This window comes from Talpa europaea, assembly GCF_964194135.1.
Source record: "Talpa europaea genome assembly, chromosome: 15".
NCBI classification, from domain to species: domain Eukaryota; kingdom Metazoa; phylum Chordata; class Mammalia; order Eulipotyphla; family Talpidae; genus Talpa; species Talpa europaea.
Window position 1 is genome coordinate 9,738,955 of NC_140083.1, and position 17,785 is coordinate 9,756,739.

General features: G+C 37.7%; 1 protein-coding gene across 4 annotated transcripts in view; it reads left to right on the top strand.

The window, feature by feature from the left end:
• Window positions 1–8,594, top strand: part of CRY1 (cryptochrome circadian regulator 1) — a gene marked incomplete at both ends in the record, with an annotated part of 32,764 nt that extends 24,170 nt beyond the window's left edge. For 3 of the 4 annotated variants that reach the window (XM_084255437.1, XM_084255438.1, XM_084255440.1), the window contains 9 exons: window positions 2,072–2,256; window positions 2,640–2,728; window positions 3,601–3,741; window positions 3,823–4,134; window positions 5,450–5,601; window positions 5,827–6,029; window positions 6,145–6,240; window positions 6,980–7,051; window positions 8,497–8,594. In XM_084255437.1, the coding sequence (XP_084111563.1) occupies window positions 2,072–2,256; window positions 2,640–2,728; window positions 3,601–3,741; window positions 3,823–4,134; window positions 5,450–5,601; window positions 5,827–6,029; window positions 6,145–6,240; window positions 6,980–7,051; window positions 8,497–8,594 (1,348 nt within the window). The remainder of the gene's footprint in view (window positions 1–2,071; window positions 2,257–2,639; window positions 2,729–3,600; window positions 3,742–3,822; window positions 4,135–5,449; window positions 5,602–5,826; window positions 6,030–6,144; window positions 6,241–6,979; window positions 7,052–8,496) is intronic. The other variant, XM_084255439.1, reaches the window with a different exon arrangement.
• Between the last annotated feature and the right edge of the window lie 9,191 nt (window positions 8,595–17,785).

Below are 17,785 nucleotides of genomic sequence, written 5' to 3' on the forward strand. Positions count from 1 at the left end.
TTTTTTTCCTTAAATCCATTTTCTTTATTTTTCAATTTCTCCCCATCACCTGCCCTTTTGACCTGTGTCCCACTCCTCTGCTTCTTACTCATAGAAACCTCACTTTGTCAATGTCAGTGTCTACTAGTTTATAAGTCCTTATTTATTATTCCTTATTTTACTCATATATGTGAAATTACCCAGTACTTATTTTAAGTACACATAATTCCCTTCAACTTCTCCATTTTGCTGTATATGTGGTAACAGTTTATCTTTTGTTATAGCTGAATAGTATTTTTTTATGTGCATATCCCATATCTTTCTTATCCAGTTTTCTCTCAACGGGTTGTTTCCATATCCTAGGTACTGTAAATAATGCTGCAATATATATATGGTATTTCCATTTTTAATGTTTTCCAGACCATTTTCAAAATGGGCAGTTTTACGTTCCCACCAATGATGTATTTTAGGCTCCCTCTTTCTACACATCTTCTCCAGCACTTGCAGGAGGTTTTTTTAATGTATGCCTTTCTCAGGGTGTGAAATGATGTTATTACGGTTTTGACTTTAATCTCCTCTATTAAATGATGATGGGCATTTTTTTCATTTATCTGTTGGCCTTCTATATATCTTCTTTGGCAAATTGTCTTTTCAGGTCTGCTGCTCATTTTTAAATTGGTAGTGAAGTTATATGAGTTATTTGTATATTAACCCTTTGTTAGTTATATGACGTGTGAGTATCTCTTCCTGTTCAGTAGGATGTCTTTTTAATCTGCTAATATTTTCTTATGCTGCGTGAAACACTTTAAATTTGAGGTAGTTCCAATTATTTATTTCCACTTCTGTTTCCCTTCCTGTAGGCATGTAGTCTCCAAACACATCTCTAGTGTTAATATCATAAAACATATTGCCATATAGTTGTGGGTTATATCTAAGTTTAATCACATTTGAATTTATTTTTATGTGTGGAATTAGAGATGATCCAGCTTCTTCTTTCACACGTGTCAATCCAGTTTTCTCAGGATCATTTGTTAAAGAGACTCTTCTTTCTCCATTGTATGGTTGTGACTTCTTTGGCATAGGTTAGGTATTGATATCTGCATGGATTTATTTCTGAGCTTTTGATTCTGTTCCATTTATCCATTTATTTCTATTACTATTGTTTTATGATACAGCTTAAAATCATGTAATATGATGTCCATTTTTTCTTCTTTTTCTCTGGATTGCTTGAGCTATTTAGGGATTTTTTTATGCTTCCATATAAATTTTATATTTTTTTGTTCCATTTCCTTGAAGTATCTTTGAAATTTTAATGGGGAGTGCATTGACTCTATATATTGCTCTTGGTAAAATAGTTATTTTGATGGTGACATCATTTGATGATGACTGTTAATTCTCCCCATCCATGAACATGGTATGTCTTTTGTCTCTAGTCTTGTTCTATGTTTAATAATGTCTTTAAAAGTTGTATAAATCCTGGGCCTCCCCTGGTGGCGCAAGCTATTTAGCGCCGCACTGTGGAGCTATCCACAGCCTCTGCAGCGCAGGTTTGATCCCGGCTGGCCGGCGAGGGTCCCACATGGTGCCGCAGATCTCTCCTGTCGCACCCACTGCTCCCCTCAGCAGTGTATTTCGTCAGTCTGCCTGTTCTGTTCCCTGCTCTGTCTCTGGTGAATCCTTTCACCCTCCCGCACATCTGGCCTGTACCCCGGTTCTTGTATAGATAAATAAATAAATCTTTAAAAATAAAATATTTAAAAGTTGTATAAATCCTTTGGATCCTTAGTTGGCTTAGTTCCTAGGTATTTAATTCCTTTTGATGCCATTATAAATGGAATAGTTTCTTAATTTTTTTCCTTGTTCATTGTTTGTATATAAGAATGCAACACAGTTTTTGTATGTTCATTTTTAACCTGCCACTTTATTGTCATCATTTATTGTTCTTAATAACTTTTAGGCAGAGTCTTTGGTTTCTTTTATATATTGATACATAATATTATATTGTCAGCATAAGTGGGTAGTTTCACTTCTTTTCTAATTTGGATTATTTTTTTTTAAATACTAACTGCATTTTTACTAACATTTGTAATAGGATCATAGAACTCAATGGTGGACAACCACCTCTTACTTATAAAAGATTCCAGACCCTCATCAGCAAAATGGAACCTCTAGAAATACCAGTAGAGACAATTACATCAGAAGTGATAGAAAAATGTACAACTCCTGTGTTTGATGACCATGATGAGAAATATGGAGTCCCTTCACTGGAAGAACTAGGTGGGTGTAAATGGTAATAAGTATGGAATTTATGTGTTAATCAGTAAATGGCACTTCTAATTTTGACATGTATTTGTGTTAAGTAAAGGAGAAGAAAAAGAAAGACTTCAAATAAATCTGTGCATTATTCATGTATTCTATAATTATGTACATCCTAAAGAATAAAGACCCTTTTGCTAGTGAGTACCAGGAAGGAGAAAAAGACCTTGTTATATTCTCTATGTGTAAGAATCTGTATAAGAATCATTTTTATGCTGCTGTCACAATTTTTCTGCAAAGTAATGTAGTATACCAATTATTATGGTTAAATAAAAATGATTTGCATTCCAGAAGAATAATATTTTTTATTTCTTTTCTTTCTTTCTTTGTTCTTTTTTTAATAGGTTTTGATACAGATGGCTTATCGTCTGCAGTGTGGCCAGGAGGAGAAACTGAAGCACTTACACGTTTGGAAAGGCATTTGGAAAGAAAAGTATGATAATGTAGATCATGCACTTTCATATTTCCAAAATGGCACTTTAAACATAATTTCTGTCTTCTTTAGAAACCAGAAATAAATTGTTGAAAAGGAAGTATTGAGAGAAATAATTAAAATAACAAACTTAATCGTCTGAAAATTAACAGCTGTTGTCTCATTTAAATTTCTTCCTCTCTGAATATTTCCCTTTTAGCAACTGCTAATACTGCCTTTCTAGTCCAATGACAATAACTTTGAAATTAGGATAGAGTTCTTCTAACTTTACCTCAGTGTCAAAGAGACAGGTTGAAGGTCCTCTCAGCCATATGTTAGAAATTTGAAGATAGGGCCTCCCTGGTAGTGCAGTGGTTGAGCACTGAGTTGCGAAACTGCCCGCATTCCTCTGCAGCGCCTGTTCGATTCCCGGCCCCCAGTGAGGGTCCCACATGGCATGTAGACCTCTCCTGCCACCCGCTGCTCCCCTCAACAGTGTATTTCATCAGTCTGCCTTTTCTGTTCTCCGCTCTGGCTCTGGTGAATTCTCTCACCCTCCTGCGCTTCTGACTGTACCCAGTGCTTGTATGAATGAATGAATGAATGAATGAATGAATGAATGAATGAATGAATAAATCTTTAAAAAAAAAGAAAGAAATTTGAAGATAATTTACATCACACGAGTAGGTGTTCCATGAAAATGACTGAAACAAAAGGATGTTCATTTTTATCCTTTTTTGTTTTTATTTAAAACCATTGCTGGGATAGTATGATTTTATTTCTGATTTTATTCCCCAAGTGAACTGTGTCACTCATTGAGAATTTCAACTTTAAGTGCTCTTTTAAAATGGAAATGGAAATTAATTGGTATAATTTTCTCTGTCTGCTTTCAGGCTTGGGTGGCAAATTTTGAAAGACCTCGAATGAATGCAAATTCCCTGCTTGCTAGCCCTACTGGGCTTAGCCCCTATCTTCGATTTGGTTGTTTGTCATGTCGACTGTTTTACTTCAAATTAACAGATCTCTACAAAAAGGTATTATCTAAAACTGGAGCTTATTTTTTAAAATACTTTCTAAATAAGTGTTGATAATACTTCTTTGCTTTTTAATCTTAGGTAAAGAAGAATAGCTCCCCTCCACTTTCCCTTTATGGGCAATTATTATGGCGTGAATTTTTCTATACAGCAGCAACAAATAATCCACGCTTTGATAAAATGGAAGGAAACCCCATCTGTGTTCAGATTCCCTGGGATAAGAATCCTGAAGCTTTGGCAAAATGGGCAGAAGGCCGTACAGGCTTTCCATGGATTGATGCCATCATGACACAGCTTCGGCAGGAGGGTTGGATTCACCATTTAGCCAGACATGCGGTTGCTTGCTTCCTGACACGAGGTGACTTGTGGATTAGTTGGGAAGAAGGAATGAAAGTAAGAGTTCTTCTAATTAATGTATCATGGTCATGTTTTGTTTTGTTTTAATATTTTATTTTATATAATTCTTACATCATTTTTCATCTTTGCACAATGTATGCATTTTCATTATGGTTATATTCTCCATACAATTGCACTCCCCCCTTGTTTTGACTCTAGTCCTTCCTCTCCCTCCCCCCTCCATAGTGTGTCTCTGGTTTATAGTTGCTTGTTGATTTTGATTTTTTACTTTGTATTGATTAGTCTTTTTCCTGGTCTCTTATTTAAGTTTTCTAAATTTCTAGCATGGTCATGTTTTGAAGGCCTATAAGTATAGGTATTGAAACAATTCCTAAAGGTTGTCTACTAGGTAGATTTACTAACAGTCTAATTTTTCAGCTGGCAAAGCATTTAATTCCCATAAAACAGTCACTTTTGGAGAGCAGAATAGTATAAGAGACAAGAGAAATGGTAAAAACTGGTTAACTCAATTAATCTAAAGTCATTTCAGTGACTAAACTAGCCTTGCCATCAAAGGAACTACTCTCTGGACTTACTGGATTGCTTTCTGTATAGGTGATTGTTTCTTTCACAAAAAGGATGCAACTAAGAGTTTTTAGAAATAGTGAATTTTTGTTATAAATTTTAAAATATAAATCATTTCACCCAACTTCAACATCACAGCTTTTACTACAACTTCTATTATGTAAAGTGAAGCATACTGCATTTTATGACATGTTTTACCATTTCTGATCCTGCTTTTTTTGCATCTCTTGTTTCCTAATACAAAGTTGTACTTGAGGTAGATATATAGCACACAGTAAGTGAATTCATAAAAAATAATTTACATTAATTCTGTATCCCTTTTGAATCAAGGAATTCAAATTTAAACTATAGTGCTAGTAATTTTTAAAGTCATTTGTATTTAAGTACTCCTTTTATATAGACCGGTGTACTAAGTTTCTAAGTTTTTGTTGGTCGTTTCTCTGGTAGAGTTTTGCTTTCTTGAAAGCCCTACTCATTTTTTTTTTTTAACTCTGTAAACTCCTCATATCCCTTGTCATCCTTTTATATTAGTGAAGAGTAACTTTTTTACTCTCTCTCTCCCCGTAACACTGGTAAATTCCATTTAAAAATCTTCTTATATTGCTTGTTTCTTTCCCAAAATAATTCATTGTAGAACATAACATAGACAAGGAAACTAATTTGGAAATGTTCAATTTTACAGTCTAGGTAAGATTTTCTTTGCCTGACTTTTGATCTGTGTGACCTGGAAGAATGCCTGCTTTCAGAATTGTGAATGCAAACTAATTGGTTACTGTTACTTTCAAAGGTATTTGAAGAATTATTGCTTGATGCAGATTGGAGCATAAATGCTGGAAGTTGGATGTGGCTTTCTTGTAGTTCCTTTTTCCAACAGTTTTTTCACTGCTATTGCCCTGTTGGTTTTGGTAGGAGAACAGACCCCAATGGAGACTACATCAGGTAAATCAAGGGTGATTTTTATTCAATTTGAATGCTGAATCCAGGAGAAGTTTTTCATGTTTCAGCAAAACTTAAAGTATTCCCCACTCATGATGGGCAGCAGAGATGAAGAGAAAGACAAATCATTTAAATGGTATTGATTTGATTTTGGTCACTCATTGTGAATAGTTTGTTATAATTTATTATAGTTCAATTTATTAATAACTTTCTTCCTTCTCCCAAAAGGCGTTATTTGCCTGTTCTAAGAGGCTTCCCTGCAAAATATATCTATGATCCCTGGAATGCACCAGAAGGAATTCAGAAGGTAGCCAAATGTTTGATAGGAGTTAATTATCCTAAACCAATGGTGAACCATGCTGAAGCAAGCCGTTTGAATATTGAAAGGATGAAACAGATCTATCAGCAACTTTCACGATATAGAGGACTAGGTATGTCGGTAACTGACTTTGATTTGTTTCTTTGACAGCTGTTTATGTAACTATCCTTGATTTTTACCTCAATCATCATTTAATTTTTTTAATCAAGGAATTTTTTTCCCTTCAGGTCTTCTTGCATCAGTGCCTTCTAATCCTAATGGAAATGGAGGCCTCATGGGTTATTCTCCTGGAGAAAATATCCCAGGTTGTAGCAGCAGTGGAAGTAAGTAAAAAGGAAATTTCTGCATTTGGTAACAGAGGTTAATAATAAAATATATTGTTCGTTGAACTTCACAACAGTTTTATTTTTAAAGATCTATCTTTAAAATGTGATAGTTTTTCATACCCCTGCATATATATGTGTTATATACACACATACACAAACACACATCCTTACCATGAGTGAGATTTTGGACATGGAAAACATCTTAACATGTTTTAAGCATTTGAGTCAAGGTAAAAAAGATCTTCTTTACCTTGAATAAGGAAAGCAATTTTCAGGGTTAAATAAGAGTTGCATATCACATTCTTTGAATGCTCATATGAATTAAAATATCAACATGGCACACATATTTATTAATTTATGGTGGGGATATCCCTTTCCAGTGATAGAAGCCTTCTCCCTAATCAAGACATTCCACTTTTCCATTTTCAAATACCTGAAAAACTGAATTCTTTATCCAGAGGAAATTGATGAGCATGAAAACCAATAAAAATAAGTACATTATATTGTTCAGTCCATAAGGTAGCCTCTCAAGTGGACAGAATGCTCATATTTTTCCATAATCTGAACATACTGACAAAAATGTTTCTGAACCCTACTTCTCGTTGCCAACCCATTCTCCTATAATATTGTTTCTTTTCAAAAAAAATTTTTAATTGCTCTGGCTGGGTAACTGCCACATTGTCTGTGTGTTATATGATTTGCATAGTTTAATTCATTATGTTTTAAATACTAACAGGTTGTCCTCAAGGGAGTGGTATTTTACATTATGCTCATGGAGACAGTCAGCAGACTCATTTATTAAAGCAAGGTAAGAATGAAGCAGTTGAGCGTATAGATTTTTTTTTCACCCTTCCCATCTTAAAAATACATTATTAATTTTCATACATGATTTTAAATTTTTTTATTGTGCTAGCATTGGTTTATAACATTATATAGGTTTCAGGTATACAGCATTATAAATCAGCATTTGTATATACTACATTTTGTTTGCCAATAAAAATCTAGTTTCCATTTTTCTACATACAGTTGGCCTCTTTAACATGATATATTCTCCTCTCTTCCCCTCTGGCTTTTCTTAACTATTGTTTTGCTCTGGTCTGAGTTTTTGTTTTTGTTTCATTTGCTCATTAGTTATGTTTCTTTTTCTTCCACATGAGTGAAATCATTCAGTTCTTTGTCCTTCTCCACCTACCTTTTTTTGTTTAGCATTAAACATCCACTAAGTTCATGCATGTTGTTGCAAATGGCAGGATTTCATCCTTTTTTTGTAGCTAAGTATTCCATTGTCCACATATACCACATCTCCTTTATTCAGTCATCTCCTAGTGGCACTTAGGTTGTTTTCAACACTTGGCTATTGTGAATGATGGCTGTGGTTTTGTATCCTTGAGACAGATACCCAGAAGTGGGATGGATAGATGGATTGTATAAAATACCTATTTTTAAAAAAAATTTTTTTAGAAAACTCCCATGTTGTTTTCCCTATGACTGCACCAATTTGCATTTGTGCTAACAGTGTATGAGGGTTCCCTTCTCTCCAAATCCTCACCAACACTTGTTGTTTCTTGTCCTTTTGATAAAAGTTACTCTTGCAGGTGTGAAGTGTTACCTTGTTATTGATATTTTGATTTGTACTTTCCAAAACATAAGAGATGATGAACATCTTTTCATGTGCCTGTTATTTAGCTCTGTGTCTTCTTTGGAGAAGTGTTTATTCAGAGCCTCTGCCCATTTTCTTTATTAAGTTCCTTTTTTGTGGTTGAGTTGTATGAGTTATCAATGTATCTTGGATATCAACCCCTTGTCAGAGATCTGATCTGCAAACAGCATCTTCCATTCAGTAGGTTGCCTTTCATTTTGACCATGGTTTCTTTTCTTGTCCAGAACTTTTCAGTTTTATATAGTTCCTTTATTTTTTTTAACTTTTGCTTCTCTTGCCTTTAGAACCAGATCCCCAGATATCTCTAAGGCCCATCTTAAGGAGCTTGTGTCCTGTATTTTCTTCTATGTGTTTTATGATTTCAGGTCTTAACATCCAAGTCTTTACATCTGTTTTGAATTAATTTTTGTGGATGGTGTGAGATAATGGTCTAGTCTCATTCTCCTGTATGTAGTGTCCCATTTTCCTAGCATAATTTATTGAAGAGACTTTCCTTGTTTCATGCTATATATTCTTGGTTCCTTTGTGGGTTTATTTCTGTGGTTTTATTTATGGGCTCTCATTTCTTAAACATGTGTTTTTAAAATGTCTAGGAAGAAGCTCTCTGGGCACTGGTCTCAGCAGTGGGAAGCGTCCTAGTCAGGACGAGGACATGCAAAGTCCTAAAGTCCAGAGACAGAGCACTAATTAGGTAAATACTTGGGAGCTTTATTTCTTGCTTTAGTAGAGTGTGTAGTGAACCTAAGTTAACATAATTTACGTAATAAAGCTGATCTCTGTTTTTAAACCAGATAATATGAGGCCTAAATTTTTCAGTGACTGAAACAAAATCAGTTAATTCCAGGACAAGAGAAATACATCTCTACTGGACAAAACGTTGCACTCAGCTTTATGGTCATCTGCATCAATGAACTTTGAATTTTTTTCTTGACTTCTTTTTTTCACTTTTTTATTGAAGTCACATTACATAAACTTAAAATGTGCATCATTAAAAATCAACAATGATTTTAAATTTGAAAAGCTTATGATACTATGCTAGTTTTTCACAGAAAAAGACATCTTTTTTCTTTGCTATGTGACCAAAAATCTTAGAACAATTACAGTGGCCTTATACATTTTAGTAGTATTAATATAATCCCAAATGAACCTCCCCCAAAATCTTTGCCTCTTAAGTGTTTATAAATTTCTTTTATCTAAACTTCTAATATCTAAATTCTTTTCAATGTGAGACTGGTCTTGGGAAGTATAGAAAAGTCATAGGTGTACTCATTTTAGAGACATGAGATACTGTTTTGTGATTTAAATTTATCCAAAAGGTATTTTTCAGTTCATCCGTCAGTTTGTAAAGACTTGTTTCTTCAGTTATATTAAATTGTTTACATGTAAAAAATTATGTTTTCAATGGCAACCTATTTAGACTACAAATTTCTTGAAAATTAGATAATAAACATTCATCAGACTTTTATCTTTTAATTTCTTGCAATCAGGGTTTACCCAGTTTTTTTTTCCTTCAATCACAGAAAACATTCAGGAGGAATACTGTTGCAGCTGAAATTGGTGGGGAGTTCAGTACTTTTTCAGTTAAATTATTTTAAAGTGTTCTTCATTGATGGAAAGCAGTTACATTTTGAAATGCATTGTTTCTAATGACATTTCTGTGTTTTTTAACTTTTTAATGAATTTCCCATAGGACAGATGGTAATTTGTATATAAAGAACTTGGTAAGAGAATTTGCTTAATGTAAATATAAATAGTCACAATTAGAATAGACCCATCAGTATATTTTTGATAATTTTTGATGTATGGTAAAAGTTAAAGTGGCCAACCGATATTCTGATAACAGTCCAAGTTTTGAGTGTCAGTGTGGGAAACAGGAGGTTTTTAGACTTTCTTAAAAGACTTTGTTAAAATTTTAGGACAAAATTTTCTGACCATCATTGTTTGATCTAACTTTGTGATCTTTAATAATATTTTAGAAAATGTATCAATTGTAGTTACCACCTCTGTTAACATAGACAATAATGTGTTTTGAAGCTTTATTATATATGTGGTTTTGATCCAAACTTGTGAAAGTATCATGTGTTAAGTTCTCCTTGTCTCCTTTTCTTTGTTCATTTCACCTAAATTGACCTTGTTATTAAAGTATATGCAAATGGAATCTTGTGTGCTTGGTGGGGTTATCTTTTTGTTTTGTTTTAAAGCTCTTGTTTGCTTCAGGTAAGGGGAGATGTGTGAGGTGATTTCAAATTGGAAACAGATTCTCTAAATCACATCACCGTTCTGAAAGAACAGTAATAATATATATAGTAAAATAGTATTTTTCAAGATAATAATCTTGTCCAAACACTTCATACTCTAAAAATTAAATTTTGTGCAAGAAAGTTTTAAGCTCAGGGATATTTTCAAGTAATGGGGTAATAGGGCTTGTATCTGAATTATAAGGATGACAGTTAAGTCAAATGCCCACCTCTGTTGCTACTTATTAGCTTTGATATTTTGGGTAAATTATTAATTGTGCCTTCTCTTTTCTCATATAAAAAATGTGCCTGGTATATGGTAGAACACTCGATAAATGTTGACAACAGGGCTATGTTGTGTAGCCATGGATGGAGCATTGCACTACCTGTGTAGCTGTATGCTGCGGCTCTGGTTAGCTGTCCTAGTTGTAATTACTGTTAGTATCTCTTTGCTATTTTCCAGTTGGCTAGTTCTTCCCCTGCAGAATTATAACAAGTGACTTTTGTTTTCCCATCTTTAATAATGACAGATATTCAGTCTGATAATTATTTTTAAAGTTAAAACTCAAGGTAAATTCGAGTAAAAAATCCAGAAACAGTAACATTTTTTTTTTAAAGATTTTATTTATTTATGCATACAAGAGCTGGGGAATGAGGCCAGAGGTGCGGGGGGTGAGAGGATTCACCAGAGACAGAGTGGGGAGCAGGACAGGCAGATGTAACAATAACATATTTTTATATGATATGCATTTTTAAAAGTATCCTTGGTTAGTAAAGAGAAATATTTTAATAGTTTTTCATAATAGCTGTATTTTACACCTTACCTTCTGGTCTTGGTTGTTTGTATTGTATAGAGTTGAGAAATCCATTGATCTGGATAATCTCACCAATGAGGGGAATATCCGTTTTAATGTAAATAAGTATTTTAGTAAAAGAACATTATGTTATCATAGGGACTGTTATTTTACTTTTAAATGGAGGGAGATTTTGTTTTTCATTTTAGGAGTGGCTATTTGTGGTTTCGAAAATTTTTTCAGTTCAACCTAAACTGTAACTGAAAGGGCATGTTATCAGTCAGGGTGCACCTCTGGAGTAGACCACTCTATTTGGATACAATATTCTCATCTATCTAGAAGGACTGGTCTTCTAAAAAACCCTGCCTATTATTGAGGGACTTAAGACCTTTTACTCATACACTAAATACTTCTTGAATTCTCAAGTTTCTGACAACTTGAAAAAGTTGTGTTGAATGGGAACCAAGTTTTTGAATGAATCTATGCAAAGTCATGTTTTTTGCTTTCACTTGAATTAGTAAATTTGGGACATAAAGGACTGATAACAGTATTATTTTAATGTATCTCTATATATTTTAGAGTCATCCTATAATTTTAAATGTGTGTAACTTTCTTGTACATCATATGCATAATACTAAGTTCCCCCCATTTCTCCAAGTTCTTTTTCTTTATTCTAGAAAAGTACTTTTTAAATATTTGGAGTGGTAAACACTTTGGGTAGCATTTAATACAGTTGTCATAGTTGAATTGGCCATTTTCAGGTTTTTATTACAATGATGCGCATTCCTTATGTCCATCATTCCCCGCTCAATCATAGGGCACTCTGGTCCAAGCTGCCAGCACCCGGGTGCAGTTCTCCCTCCCTCCCAGATCCCTCCCGACCTGTGATTGCTACATGCAGGTCTAAGGCCTGAGTTTTACATTCTTTGACTTCTCTTTCCTGTATCCTATTTTAATTCCCTTCTAAATGCAGGTGACACACTCTGTTTAGTCTGGACCCTAAATCCTTGTATTTCAGGAAAAAGTGTGCAACAAAGCTATGAATGATAAGGGTTTTATAAAAGGGTAACTTAGAGATGAAACTGTTACAGACAAGCCATCTCCTACCTCATATATATTAGCTAGTCAGTTAATTCTAGAATACCCTGGAGATCAAAAGTTGATCTTGAGACAAGGAGCCAGGTTTCTGGCTGCTACTCTGTGGAATTAAAGTACAAGTGTCAGTTCCTTTCAAAAAGCCTGCTTTGAGTCTAGCTGAAAGATTTGGTTAGCCTTTTCTGAGTTCCTACCCTATGCCAAGCTTTCTTTGTAGGAAAATACATTCCATCGGTATCCCCAAGGAGTTTACTCCAAAGGTGAAAGGGCAGGCTGGAGGAGTTGCGAGTGCTGGTAAGTCTCTTGGAGCTGTGCACAGTGAGCTGTGAAACATGGGGAAGGAGAGCTGGGAAGGTCATGGCGTTCCTGATTCCAGCTCTCCACAGGGATCAACTTCATAGAGCAACTAGGCCATCCTAGGCACCCTAGAAAATACTTGTTTCTAGTTAATGCCTTTGTCCTCTAGAATGTAAACTCCATCAGGGCAGGCAGTGTAACTTTCCCCCTCCTCTCGTCCAACTGTCTCAGTGCTGTTTCACCTACTTGGCACTTGGTAGGTAAGACGTAAGTATGTGTTGCGTGGATAGATAAATGTGAGCATAAATAAGGCAAACGTTAAGCTTGGATTTAAGGAGAAAAATTTTTTTTACGAAGCTGGCTTCACGGGTAATCATTAGAATGTAAACCGCTTAGTTGATCAGAAAAGGCAAATATTTAGGTAACGGTGGCAGGAAGGGGGGCTTTTAAAGACGAATCCGCCGTGGTCGCTGCCCACCGCGGGGTGGAGAGCAAGGAGCTAAGTGTGTTCCGAAGGTGCAAGGACGTTTGTGAGGTTTTAAACGTTTCTGTAAATTGCTTCTTTACCTATCACTCTACAGTATGGTCATTCTGCATGGCTTAAAGATAAAGAAGTTGCTGGGTTGCTTCCGTGTTTTTTTACGGGCTAAAGACAATCCCCGAAAGATAAGATGACTGACACCCCCAGGTTGTCTAAGATGTCAGCAAGGAAAGGGCGTGAGAACGGGGCGCTCAGTCAGGGCCGGCGCGGCCAGCGGATTCCCACGTGGTGCCGGCTCCGAGGGGCGGGGCGAGGAGCCGGCGTCTCGCGCCCTCATTGGCTGCGTGGGTGCTGCGGGGCGTGTCTGCGATCTCCTGCCTCCGCGTCCTGATTGGCTACGGCGCGGGGGGCGTGGCCGAGCCGGCTCAGCTGAGGAATTCGCCTTTTGCTGCGGACCCGCCTGCGGACCCCGCGGGGCTTCCACTTGCGGGACGATCGCGGTCGCCGGGGAGACCTGCGGACCCGGGAAAGGAGGAGGGTCTGGGGGGCGGAAGGACGGAGCGAGGGGCCGGAGCGGATGCCCACAGGTGAGTCGGCCTGCCTCGGGCCTCGGGGGCCCCCCCGCACCCCTGGGCCTGGGCGGCGCGCCGGCCGGGAGGCGAGGTGGGGGGGGGGGCGAGGCTGGGGAGGGGGGGGGCGCCCGAAACCTGATTCCCGGCGCGCGGCTCCGCTCTGCCCGCGAGGCCGGGGTGGCGCCGCTGGGAGCCCCGGGTCAGGTGGGAGGTTTCTCTGGAAGGCGCAGGCCTCGCCGGGTGGCAGCCTTTGCTCCCTGCCGCCCTGGGCCCTGGGCGCTGGTTAATGTGAAACGCAACAGACTGTGCCTGTTATAAACGTAGAACTTGATTGAAATTACTGGTGTTGTTGAGGAACTGTGTTAATATGAAAACTGCGTATTACAGATGTGAATTTCACTTCTCAAAAATGCTTTAAAAACATGACAGCAGCAGGGAATAGACCACATTTTGTGTGATTTCACAGGTAGTTACCGGAGCATGGCCATGTGTAGGAGACAAGCATGGGAACTGGACTCGAGCCCAGTTGTTGGGTTTGGGGCTGTCACTTTAACGTGCAGGTTATTTTACCTGTGTCTGTTTTCTCGTCTTTCAAATAGGTTGTTGTGATGATTTAATAAGTTAGCATATGTGAAGTTTTCTGAATACTCTGTAAGTCATGTTACCAACTCATTTGATCTTCACAATCACTCAGGATGTTTTTTCATCATTTACCTGATGTTCCGTCAGGCACAGAGAGGTGAAGTGACTTCTTCAAATCACAACACAACTAATGACCAGGAATTAAGCTCAGGCAGCCCACAACTTCACCCTCTGCATTAAGTTGCCTCATGAGCTTGGTTCATTCAGTTTCACTTGAGAAATTATGGGGGAGCAAGTTGTTTGTTGGGTATAGGCAATAAAACAGAATAGCACCCAGACCCTTCTCTCCCAGTGCTTACAATCTAGTGCAGGTTAGTCATAGTTGGGCTGTTAGTACCTGCAGATCCTGCTAAAGTCTTCTGCAAAATGGTCTGAGTATGGGTTTTTTTTGTTTTGTTTTGTTTTGTTTTTTTGGTGGGGAGAGAATTTGTGGCTTTCATCAGGTTCTCCGATGGTATGAAAGATGCTATAGAAGAAGTAATGTCTGCCTCACAGAGTGAGCTGAAACAAAATGAAACACTGCTGGTTGGATGAAAGAAGGATTTATAGGAGTACATGAACTGTGGTTGGGTCAGAAGTAGGGTGCAAGGAAGAAAACACTCAGAGTCCAGAAATGCCTCCTAAAGTCAGTAATGGCAGCCGGGGAATGTAAGGAAGAGACTCATTGGAACATGATGATGAATAGTCTCTGCCCTCCTGAACGTGGATGGAAACAAGTAGAGCTGCCTCTGTGAAAAGGGGAGCTATCCACTGTGCATGAAGGCCTGTGATGGAGACAGGGGGGTTTTATCAATATGTGAAAATGAGGCAAATTTCCTGAGAATGTGAGACTTAGACCTAGGTGTTAGGGGCATTTTGGTTCTCAAGAGACCCAGTGGTAGGAACAGAGCACCTGGGACTGAAGGGAAGCAGGTGTGACTGGTGTGGGGAGAAAGGTACTAGGGATTTGGGTAGCAACAGAGCCCAGACAAAGAGACCTTGTAGAAAGCCATTTTTATTTTACGTTGTTGTCCTGAAGTGCCACTGAATAGTTTATTGCAGGGAGGTAACAAGATCACATTTGTGAAGAAAAAGGAGCGAAGCCCAGGTGGATTCACTGAATTCCTGGACAAGGACAGGATCTTTGGGGAGAACCTGTAAGGTAAGAAAAGGAGGGGATCGCCAACCAAGGTTTGAAGACGGGCACACAGAGGAGACCAGATAAAGGGATGTCACAAGTGCATGATGAGCAGAGAGCGTGGGAAGTCCTGGGAGTCAAGTGAGAGTGTACTTGCAGAGAGAGTGCCAAATTGCTGAAAGCTGCAGCGGTCAACAGACAGAAAAGAAAACTCTTTGGCTCTCACCACATGGGAGGTGTTTTTATTGGAAACTTTAGGAGGAGAGGGTATGGCAAAAAGGTTTTGCAGGAGTTAGCTGAGGGGAGTTTTTGCTGAAGCTATGGTAGAAGAAGAGCCCATAAGTGAAGAGTAGGAGTCTGAGAGGAGTCAGCTGAAGATGTAAATATGTGTGAGAGAAGAGCCCTAGAGAGCTCAGCCAAAGGGGTTAGGAACAGCGCAGAGCAGGGCTTACTGGGTAATGAAAGGTGTGTCTGGAGGGAAGGGGAGATTGCAATGATACATTGCTTTCCTTTCTTTGTAGATGTTAGAGGCCGGAGCATTGGGTGAGAGTGAAGGGAAGGGACAGGGAGATGGGATGCTGGAGGTCTGAGTTGAGAAGGCTTGACACAGTTGATGGGAGACAGGGAAGAGTGAGCTAACTAGAGATTGTTCAGCAGTCTGGCAGAGGGAGCCAAGAATGCATGCAACAAAGGACAGACATAGCCTCCTGGCTCATTCAAGGAATTGCAAATGGATGGTCTTTAGAAACAGAAACTACGTGTATTACATGATAAAGGAGGCATCACAAATAATGGGATAGGAAATTATAAAAATAAAGGGGGATAAGAAACCAAAAAAGTGGATACATACCAAAATATGAGTAGTTGTGTATAGGTGGTCCAATTGTGGACTTTTCCACTTCCTCACGTTTTTTTCAGAAATCACGTTCTCTGTAAGGAATATATACCTCTTTCATAAGTAGTTACTTTGGATAACAATCTAAAATATAGTATCTACAATTTTTAGTTACTCCTTGTAAATAATGTACTTCTATCTAAAATATAACTTGAGGGGCCTCTCTGGTGGCACAAAGGGTTAAGCACTGCACTATGAAATAATCCGCAGCCTCTGCAGCACGAGTTTGATCCCGGGCCAGCCAGGAAGCAACCCACATGGCGAAGCAGACCTCTCCTGTCTCACCCGCTGCCCCCCTCAGCAGTGTATTTCGGTCAGTCTGCCTGTTCTGTACCCCACTCAGTGTCCGGTGGGTCCTCTCACCCCCACACTCTGGCCTGTACCCCAGCTCTTGTATACAATAAATAAATAAATCTTTAAAATGTATAAATTTTATAAATTTTATAAATTGTATAAATTGTAAATTTATAAATTTATAAATTTAAAATTTTAAAATTATAAATTAAAATTTTAAAATTATAAATTAAAAATTTTAAAATTATAAATTTATAAATTTATAAATTGTATAAATCTTTATACAATAAATAAATAAATCTTTAAAAAAAATAAATATAATATAATTTGAAGTTTTATCACTACAAGACTTTTAGCTCCAGGCAGTTCCTAGTAATGGCCACTATTTATTGACTAAAGTATTTGCCATGCTCTCTGCAAAGTACTTGACATGTATCTTAACCATCCCTTAACCAACCCAGTGTCCCTGTAAGGTTAAATTGTGGTTCTGTCCACTTTACAGATGGTGCTCTTGTTACTATAAATACTTATGAACACTTATTATGAGACACTGTTCTAATCACAACTTGTTTCATCGGAGGCGGAGTAGCTTTCCTAAGATGATATGTTAAGTTACAGTCAAGACCAGGCGTGGGCAGTTTGGTTGCAAAGCCCACCCTTCCCATCATATGGCACAGGTGTGAGGTCTGAGCTTGTGGTGGTCCCAGAAACAATGGGGTGTGGACTCCAGTCTACATTTTCCTGTGCTCTTCCTCATTATGCTGTACCGCCTCTCTTTAAAAATCCTGGTCTTCTTCAAGATGTTGTAAATACTTTTACTATTATGTGTTAGCTATTAGAAATTATCTGAAGGAAACTCTGGTTTAGCCACTTAAAGCAGAAGCTAAGTCTGCAATTGTTTGGGCCAGTATAGGCACTGTGAGCTGTTATTACAAATGGCAAACCAAAATGAGAACATTGTCATTTGTTATTTTTCCTTAGAGAATAATCATCTATTTGGATGAGTAAGGACATGCTTGAAAGTGACAAAAGTCCTAGGCATTATTAAGGGCAGTGACTGGAAATGGCTTTTTGGAGCTTTCCTCCAGACCCACACACACACAAAAAAAGGGAATGTAGTTCGCTAGCTAAATAGCTCAGTACTAGACACTTTTGTGTTAGGCTGAGACTCTAACTAGCAGAGAAACAGGAAAACAGTGCCAAAAGCTACAGTGCTCCCAGCACAGGACAGTGGCTCCAGGTGCCTAGAGGTGTCAATTGGAGACAGCTCCTTAGACCGTTTTAAAAGTACATTATTCCAAGGCTAGCCTGATTTGTTGTGGATCCACTTGGGGCCATACGGGATTTCTCATTTTACCTAGCTAAGACTTAACTTTAACTCTGGCTTTAAAAAGTAATTTTCACATAATTTGATAAAACAAGCACTTACTTATAAGTCATTTTAAATAAACTGACTCA